General features: G+C 31.9%; 1 protein-coding gene and 1 long non-coding RNA gene across 4 annotated transcripts; one reads left to right on the top strand and one right to left on the bottom strand.

The window, feature by feature from the left end:
• Nucleotides 1-2,786: 2,786 nt before the first annotated feature.
• Nucleotides 2,787-5,543, top strand: LOC131628953 (uncharacterized). Of its 2 annotated transcripts, XR_009291924.1 has the most exons (6): nucleotides 2,787-3,380; nucleotides 3,459-3,496; nucleotides 3,578-3,645; nucleotides 3,725-3,793; nucleotides 3,928-4,028; nucleotides 5,035-5,543. It is a non-coding gene; the product is annotated as an uncharacterized LOC131628953 (long non-coding RNA). The 2 variants fall into 2 exon arrangements; XR_009291923.1 differs by having other exon boundaries at nucleotides 3,725-4,028.
• A 1,943-nt stretch (nucleotides 5,544-7,486) lies between these two features.
• On the bottom strand, nucleotides 7,487-9,831 carry LOC131628954 (serine carboxypeptidase 1-like). 2 transcript variants are annotated; one of them, XM_058899763.1, is made up of 7 exons: nucleotides 9,361-9,831; nucleotides 9,168-9,275; nucleotides 8,811-9,085; nucleotides 8,356-8,717; nucleotides 8,163-8,228; nucleotides 7,884-7,989; nucleotides 7,487-7,797 (listed from the first exon to the last, which is right to left on the bottom strand). In XM_058899763.1, exons 1-7 carry the CDS (start codon nucleotides 9,773-9,775, stop codon nucleotides 7,645-7,647), a joined length of 1,485 nt encoding a protein of 494 aa, XP_058755746.1. In that variant the 5' UTR covers nucleotides 9,776-9,831; the 3' UTR covers nucleotides 7,487-7,644. The 2 variants fall into 2 exon arrangements, with proteins under 2 accessions (XP_058755746.1, XP_058755744.1); XM_058899761.1 differs by having other exon boundaries at nucleotides 7,491-7,797; nucleotides 8,163-8,255.
• Nucleotides 9,832-10,052: the final 221 nt, after the last annotated feature.

Below are 10,052 nucleotides of genomic sequence, written 5' to 3' on the forward strand. Positions count from 1 at the left end.
CGGAATAAGTAATTATAAAATCAAAAGGGTATCACATCAATATAGATAACATGGAAATTTCTCATAAATGAGTACTTTGATCAAAACATAACATCAACATAATAATTTCAAAATATGAATCTCGATCCCGATGTCACAATATCATAGCCTTATTACAAATTAAACCAACTAGATAACTAAATGGTTCAACAAAACATAAGCATAAAGGAAAACTAATGAAATGACATTCTATACCATCTTCCATAAGGTATTGCAAAACGACTACTCCTCAGTCTCGACCTGAGAATACTCTGCATATATATATATATATATATATATATATATATATATATATATATATATATATATATATATATATATATATAGGCTTAAATAGTCACTTGGTCCCTGTAAGTTAGCGTGTTTTTGATTTTTGTCCCTATATCTTTTTTTCCTGGATAAAGTCCTTAAATATTGAATTTCTTTTGGATTTAGTCCTTAAAATTAAAATCCGCAGGAAAATCTGCAGATTTCCTGCGAATTTTTCTTCGGATTTTCCTGCAGATTTTAACTTTAGGGACCAAAACTAAAAAGATTTTAACATTGAGGAATCATTCCCAAGAAAAAAAAGATACGGGGATAAAAATCAAAAACACGCTAACTTATAGGGACCAACTGACTATTTAAGCCATCAGGGCCGGCCCAAACCGTTTAGAGGCCCTGTTCTATTTTAACAATAGGCTCATTATATAAATTAAAGTATAATTTTTTTTAAAAAAAATTATTTAAATTGTAGCATAAGAACTTAAAAAAATAAATAATTATTTAGAAATATTTTGACAAAAATACAACTATAATTCTTATATCTTTTCTATCGATAAGATTTCTCCATATTTTCCAATTATTACTAACTATACAACTATAAATTTAATTGAAGACAATGTATATGACAAACTTTAATATTCTAATGTACTATTATATAATTTTTAATATAAAATATAAAATATATTTTAAACAAACACATAATTTTTTTATTGGGAGATGGTATACTAATAAATAAGTCTATATTTTTTTAAATAAAATAATATATTTTGTTTTTGGCACATTTAATTTTCTTCTATTTAAACTTATAAGTTTGATAACGTTGATATATAACTAAAATTGATTAATGACTAAATTAAACAATAGCAATATATTAATTAAAATATATAATTATTGTCAAATAAGAAATAATAAAGCATTATAATTCCACGTGAAAATTTGGTAAACGTAACTTAAGGATAGTTTAAAATTGACTCTTCATGTAGGATCGGTTGTAACATTTGCTAAATTAATTTCAGTTTTCTTTTAATTCCCATAAAAAAATATTACAAACCAATATTTTTTTTTAAAAAATTGAGGCCCTTTAATAGATGGGGCCCTGTGCAACAGCTCTTGTTGCACTTGCTTTGGGCCGGGCCTGTAAGCCATACAAAGAGATGTGAGAATACATTCTATCACTACTAGAAATACTCTATTTACCTGCGGAATTTCCTGCGAAAAATTTTCCGCAGGTATACCTGCGGATTTTCCTGCGGATTTTGTAAAATAAAATAAACTTCCTGCGGTACGAGAATTGGCAGAAAATTCCGCAGGAAAACCTGCGGATTTTGCTGCGGAATATATATTTTCATTAAAATATCTAATTACAACACAAAATCCGCAGGTAAGTTCGCAGGAAACTTTGCTGCGGATTTTGCTGCGGAAATTTATTTTAATAAAACTAAACCACAATACTAAATCCGCAGGTAATTCCGCAGGAAAGTTTCCTGCCGATTTTGCTGCAAATTAGCCATTTTTATTTTTTCCTAAAGATAATTGTAATATTTTTAAAAAAATTAATCATTAATTTTTCTATTTTATTAATTATTTTTATGGTATTTTTATTTATTTTAATTTATAGTAATTCTTATTTTATCTATGTTATTAATTATTTTATGATGTATTTTAATTAATTCTTAATTTTTAATAAAATAAATAGTATGTAAGATTTGATAAATATTTATTGTCTAAATTTTGCACGTATGAACTACCACCTTTATTGTCTATATTTTATTTAAGTTGTATGACTATATTTTTTAAAAATTTAATAAAAGATTAATTTTTAAATTTAATGTAATTTTTCCATTTAAATTTTAATAAAATGTATACAAATTTTGAAAGTTAAAATAATAAAAAATTATTAAAAAATTGAAAATGTAAACATGATACAATTTCTACCATAGTAATCAAACCTATTATCTACTTTATATTGGACCAAAAAATCTACCTTATGATAAGTTTGTAATAAGAAATTATGATATACTTTCACGAATGTTCCGTAAATTTTTCTATGAATTTTACACTAATTTTTAAATTTTTTAGATATATTTGCATAACTACTAACTAGTTAATTATATTTTTATTACGTGATAATCCTATTTATAAAGCTTCTCATCTGAAAATAATTTTATAAATATTTTTTTTAATTTTTTATTAATTTTAAATGTTTTCTAAAAATAATAATATCTTTCATTAATTTTATCAAAAATATTTTATAAATACAATAATAATTATTAAATTACTATTTTTTAGTGTTATTTAGCGTAATAGTATTTGTTAATCATAAGTAGATTAGTGTATGTACGAATAAAAATTGAATATATATTTAAATATCATTTTTATGTTTTCCTAAAGCTTAAATAGAAAAATTAATAAAATTTTAATGATTAATTATTCAATATTATTATTTCTATTATTATTTTTCCTTTTCTTTCTTCCTCTCAAAAGGTAGCCTCTCAAAAGGTAGAAAACGCAGAAGCATCTTTTTGGCAAAACCCTAGCTCTGACGTACCTTTCTCCTTCTTTCTCCGTCTCCGTCCGCTACTCCAAACGAAGAAAGGAAACTGTTTTTGGATTTCCCATCCCTCGACCTTTCTATTGAACCAATGAAGTTTCTCTCCTCTGAAACACTACCGCCGTCGCTGGCGCCTTTTCAACTCGATCGAATCTCGTAACCCTAGCTTTTTCAACTCAAGTAAATTCATCTTTCAACTCGGTTTGACGTTTTTTATTTTTATATCTATTATAGAGCTCAGTTAGTTGGTGAGTTAATTCAATTGGTAGAGTTTTTACTGATTTTTACATTGATTATAAACTTGGGTGATTTTTGTAAACAAATTGTTTGTTGAAATGCCACAATGAGTTTATTAGGTTGATTCTGAGTTGGGGCTTGAATGTTAATCTTCTATCATGGTGGATGTTTTATGGACGGTTAGTGTTTATCTATGCCTTTCCAAAGTTAAGTTAACCGACGAAGGGCTGAAGCTGTTGTTGCAGAAATGCTTATCCCTTCAAAGTTTGAATCTCTATGCAATGTCTAGGTATGAATTGAAACTCAACCTATTGAAGTTCAATTTGTCTTTCTTTCCCTGAAAATTCACTGCATTACTCTTATTCAGTTTCACAGCTCATGTTTTTGGATCTCTGTGGTGCCCAGGTAAAATCTTCGGTTGTTGTAGATTTCTCCGCACAATTCTATCTAATGCAAACTGCTAATAGAAATAAGTTTTCCTTGCAGAATCTTTCAGATGAAGGACTTGAATGTATTTCGAAATGCAAGAACCTTGTATCCCTCAATCTGACTTGGTAAACTCACGATCAACTTGAATATTCGTCTATCTCATTTTATGAAACTAATCGAGCTGTATCTGTTTTTACGTGATAGGTGTGTACGTGTGACCGATGAGGGAGTTATAGTTGTTGCTCAGAGTTGCACCTCTCTTGAATTTCTAAGGTATTATCATATTTTGAGAAGTTTATAGCACTTGGATAATTGTTATCCTAGAATCACTTATTGGATTGCCATATTTGCAGCTTATTCGGATTGAGCTTTGTTTCTGGTTTGTGGTTTGAGCTTTGTTTCTGCAGGGAACATTAAGGCTGAGATAGTTAAGTTTCATTAAAACTATATATGAAAACTAGAATGAAAGTGTTATCAAGAACACAATGCTGTTTGTGATGCTCTCAAGGTATATACAATAATGGATTCAGCTTATGCTTTGTGTGTGATTTGTTATTTATACTTTGATTTAGATGCCCTTAAGTTTTCAGAGCTTGTATGATAAACATGCACAAACCAAAGCTTTGATTTGTACAATTGTAATTTATCATTTTTTGACCGGGGATAGCCGGTCACCAATCACGGGTTGTTGGGTTCAACCACCGGGTAAAGAAAAGCAAGTTGCTCCAAAAGTAAGCAAAGGATGTGATAAACCCCACGGGTTATTCATTTGATTATTTCTAATAATCACTTAAAATGTGGTTTTAGTTTTGTGCACGTTGACTTGTATGTTTAATCTTGTAGTTGATTAGTCATTAATCATGCTTTATTTTTTCCATAACATTCATCATTAATTAACTCAAAATATCTAAACATACATGGTTGATAAATGAAATTGGTAGTAGATGAAAGTGAAGAAACATTAATACGGTCCAACAAACTCATACAAAGTATGGAGTACCTTCCATACTTTTTTTGATATTTTTGTCTAAATTATATATTACTTGTCTTTTGGGAGGGACCAGTTTTAATTAATGTATTAGTTTCAACTACTATCCATACAACATAAAAACACAATGATACGAGTTTAATATAGCAGTCAGGACACTTTGCTAAAGCACAATGGCCACTCTATGCTGCCATTGAATACTCTCTTTAGAATTTCTAGTAGTTTGAACAGCTAAAGTCAGTAGGAGATTTTCTACTTCTATAAGCACTTGCCTATGATTCAAATAATATAAATACCTTAGTATGAATCCAGCATGCAAATCATTATGCAGTCACCTGCCTATTGCAGTTACTGTTAGTACTGCCACGCTGTGATTCATCAATATAGCCACAATAAAGGGCTGTAACAGTGACTGATACTGAACTAGTAATTTGCACAATACAAACACTTTTTAATAGTATTTCTGGCCAATTACGTAATTGCTGATTTATTGATTGATTGGTTTGTTTCTTTTGTAATGAAACAGGGATTTCTCGCCGAAGGGTTGCAGAAGACTTCAGCTGGTTTGGGCAGTGTATGCTTGCACTTAATTTCTTAGTCAATTTTACAAAATCTAGTACTGAAACTATTGTACAATTAATCTAATGAAGGTTTAAGAACAATAGCAATAGCCAGCTCATTCACAAGTAATAACACAGTGGCTTCTAGTTCTTCCTAAATCTTACAGTAGATCCTACATTTAAAATAATTTGGTTCTTTAAAATAATTTGGCCAATAGAGATGTCAAGTTTTAGCCTGCAATATATTTTTGGTAAATTTGTATTTCTTTTCATTTAAAAAGTTGGATAACTTTACTCTAGTGAGTTGTTTTAAGCATAATTATATATGTGAAATTTATTTCCCATTTCACTTAAATTGATTAATTTAATTTATTTCCCAGAGAGAAGATGAACTCTTATGATGAAGCTAGTGGCAGACTTTGTTTCACATTAAATTATTGCATAGGAAAATTTCAGTGTCAATTTATCAAAAAAATTATTTTTATTTTTTTTTTAAATTTTGAAAACAGTTAGCTGCGGATTTACCTGCGGAATCTACTTCCTGCGGATTTACCTGCGGAATTAGCTGCGGATTTACCTGCGGATTTCTCTGCGAATTGTTTCCTGCGGAATTAGCTGCGGAATTACCTACGGAATTACCTGCGAAAAATATTACCCACGAAGGTTTTAGCTGGGGACATAAAGCCGCAGGAAAATCCGCAGGAAACACGTTTCCTGCGGAAATTTGGCAAAAATCCGCAGGTAATTCCGCAGGAAATACGTGTATTTCTAGTAGTGTATAATATACATGGTATAATAACAACAAAGGGTAGCATAATCACAATATGTCACATTTACACAATTCATACCACATTACGTAGAATCATACAACATTACACATTATGCACATAAATGTTTATGAAATGTACTTATCCTCTACTTTAATGCATGTGGTACCATCACTGAACTCAGAGCTTATTTCCCTGAGTTCTAATAGTTTAGGAGGATAGATGAGCTACACCCACCACTGCAACATTCTGCTAGATGTCCGCAGACATGCAATGTCTAGAAGTACATGCGAGCCATGCACGCACTACAACACCCTTCGCTAAACTCTACTTCTAGGAGTACATACGAGCTACCTCTGAGTTGGACTCCCGTGTGAGTGAGTTAGGATTATGTAGTGCCACAACATCTCTATAGGCTTTAGAATAAGGGTTTATTCTAGTAGTCAGGTTTGGAATGTGTGAGTTACCTTGATGGATTATGCAATTGTACCTTGAACCGTGTAGAAGTGTAGTAAGAGATTCAACGGTTTAGCTCGGGAACCCAATGAGATTAGCATCTCATTCCATGTTGTTATATTAATTTTAAAAATAAGCAGGTGCTTGAATGAGATTTGCAGCTAAAGGTGTGGCACTGATGATCCGTTGAATCATATTTTTGATGTGCTAGAGATTTCTATCTGACAATGATGTATCCGTTAGACTTGTTGTATTGTAAAAAAATTACTCGGTCCAATTCTAGACTTCTACATTGATGTATCATGTACCAGAAGTAAATACTCTAATAATTATTCTAGACCTATGATTATGGTGTTAAAGTATTCATGGACACCGCAAACAAAAATGCAGATATCTCAAAATCCACTGATACCTATCATATGGATATCTCCACGGGTATGGGACGGACACGTGTATCACAATGATGCAATGAGGCGGATAGATGGAGACTAGTACCGTGTCCATGGGTACTTATTGTCATCCCTAGATAGAACCCTTATGTATGGTGATAGTCACTCTTATTCTCAAACCCTAACCGCGCAAAGATTCTTAGCCTATGAAGCACGGACACCGGAAACACGACATCGACACTGACACATTGACACTGGTAATGATATGAAAAAATGAATAAATTTAATGTAATCACAAGTGTCGATGTCGATATCAGACACCAACACTAACACAAACACACATTTCTTCAGAGGTGTCAGCTCTATAGAGTTTGAGTCTGTGTTCTCTCTAAAGCTTTTCTCAGTTTGCAATTAGCACTATAGACGGAAGACTCCCTTGTCGCAGATTCTATTTTTGTGGACTAAGTAGAGATGTTGTTCACGCAACGTTAGTGATCAATCTGTTTTGACAGTAATTTTTTTTTTTTGTGTTATAAAAGGTATCAATCAATTCCCGACTTATATGAGAAATTTGTATACTTATCTGATGCACTCACTTTGATTTTTGATGATTTCTCTTAAAGTAGTTTTGTTAAAATTTGTATATTTCATAATAGTAAAAATATTAGAATGGTTAGACTTATACTTTTTAATGTTAGTTTGCATCCCTTTTGATATTGACTTGCATTGATTCGCTTTGTTTTTATTACGATTTGTGGCAAAAGAAAGCTATGGAGAAGTTATTTTGTTACTTATGAAGTAGGCTACATTAGATACCAAAGTTATATAAAAACCAGTTAGAACTTAAAAAAACATTTAACTGAAAGTTGAAACTAATTTTTCTTTTATAACAATCTAACTAGTAGTTTTGGCACAAATGCATTTCAAGAAAGTAAATTGAAACAAGGATCATGCTTAAAAGCCATTAATTTGATGGTGAAACAGGAGGTAGAATTCCATAGATGAATGACGAGATCAATGTCAAAGCTCGTTCTGGTTGCCAGCTTGGAACAAGATGACCTGCTCCTCTTACTGTAACAAATGTTAATCCTTTGTACCCCACCACATATCCTCCAATCTGTCATATTTAAAAGTTGGTCACGCTTCAAAATATTAAATTACTTGCTCTACAAGAAAAGTCACTAAATAGACTAATTTCAGTACCTCTTTTCCGGAGTACCATGGACGCCAAGCGGAGTTGATAGGAAGTTTAAAAGTATTGATTGCATATCTTGAAGTTGTGACCGGAACTCTTGCATCTGTATCACCACTGTAAGAGAACAAATCATCTGAATTAGGAGTTAGGATTTTGATAAAACTAAAATGCAACCTCTCATTATTCACAAGAGTATGCATGTTATCTCATTGATTTGTGGATTTTTTTTCAAATTTTCATATCAGTGTTGTTAACACTTCAGAATAATGAAATGAAATTGAGCTTGCCTGTATATCCATAATCTAATGCCGCTATCGATCAAATACTTGATGGTGGGTAGGATGGTGATTGGACTGTCATTCCATTTAGTAATAAGATCACTATGAATTGTCATAAAAAATAACATATTCTTGATTAGCATAGAAAAACACAGTTATAAGGTGTCAAAACCAGTAGTAATATATTACGATTTCTTATTACCCGCAATGACTCCAATTTGTAGGTTTTGCATGAAGAGCCTTTTGAACCTCTGGTGTATTTAGATAGGCAATACCATAGTAATCAGAACAAGGATCAAAATCATTACTCACATAACCAGTTGAGCCATTTTTGAGAGAAGAATCATGACATTGTGGAGCATAGATGTTATAGAAATCTATCTTTCCTTTTTCGATTAAGGCCTTTGCGGTTGCATTGGCACATATTGCTGAATCATTTTGAGAAGTGAAGTCACAGTACTTGTCAATCAACTCATGAGTTTGATCTGAATTCAAAGCATGGGTCCAAAAGTAGTCAAATAACCCCTTTGAACCTGTTGCATCATCAACCCAAGCATTCCCTATCTGAAAATTTTGAAGTAAAGATAATAATGAAGTTCGATATATGAGACTGTGAGTTAGATTGCATGACTAGTTTTTGAAGTTTGAAAAACATACTGAAATTCCTTTAAGGTTGATAATGGTTTGATTAAGGAGTTTATTGTTGTGAAGAATAGTGGATGCAAGTTGAGGAACATAGTGACCAGCATAACTCTCTCCAGTTATGTAAAAATCTCTTGTTTTGTATTGCGGAAATCTCTCCAACCAGTTGATAAGGAAGACATAAGCATCCTTTGCAGTTGTCTTATCTCCTGATTTTGCATAATCAGAAGTTGTGTTTGAGTAGGAAAAGCCTACTCCTGCTGGAGATTCCAAGAAAAGTACATTTGCAACTGCATATTTCATAATGATATAAGTTGGTAAGATAATCATGTCTCAAGAAGAAAAAAAATTGTATTGATGATTGTCTCTCACCTTCATTCCAAGCATATGGGTTCCGGTATAGAGTTTTTCCATCAGAGTTGATTCTGAAGGGTCCTAGCTCCTCGAAGGCTCCATACCCCAATGAGGAACAACCAGGTCCTGAGAGTTTCGAACAATATGTTGTCATCATGATACAAAAGAACAAAAGTTATTAGCATAAAAAAGTTTCTTAGGCAATTTTTACCTCCATTGAGCCACAATACTAAAGGGTTAGTTGATGAGTTATATGGAGACTCCACAAAATAGTAGAAAAGTTCTCTTCCAGCCTCATGATCAACTGTGACATAGCCTGAGTATTGGTCAAAATTAACTCCATAGGGTTGACCAGGCAATGTGACAATCTTGTCAGCTAGTCTTCGCTCCTCTTGAGGAGGTACAACATAAGCAGAAGAAGACTGTGTTTTCACTGTATCTTCTTCTTCCCATGAAAGAGTCTTAGGAGGATTTTGTGAGCTTCTAGACAGAATCAACTCATCAAGTTTATCAGCTTGACTAGCCTTGCTATGTGGAACAATAGCCAAAAGAGTCAAGTTGAGTAATAAGCAAGCATAAAGAGAAACCATCTTCATCTTATTCTCAACTTGGTTTCTATATATCATAAGATTCTACTTTCTAACTATTTATAGATGGAAAACAGTGGCAAATCCTGCAGGAGTTGTTTTATTGTGGTTGAAAGCATGTGAAAGAAACAAGAGAGTGATAACATTACTACTATTATTGACTAGTTAATGACCATACATTGATTAGCCGGCTGATTTGATTTTAGCATATGATGTTACTTAAAATTTTAGCATTTTGTGATTAACTTTGAAAAGTGGGTGAGATATATGTTTCTCTAACCTATATTAGTTTGTGGTGGAGGTAATGTGTAATTGG

Source organism: Vicia villosa, unplaced genomic scaffold (assembly GCF_029867415.1).
Source record: "Vicia villosa cultivar HV-30 ecotype Madison, WI unplaced genomic scaffold, Vvil1.0 ctg.000493F_1_1, whole genome shotgun sequence".
NCBI classification, from domain to species: domain Eukaryota; kingdom Viridiplantae; phylum Streptophyta; class Magnoliopsida; order Fabales; family Fabaceae; genus Vicia; species Vicia villosa.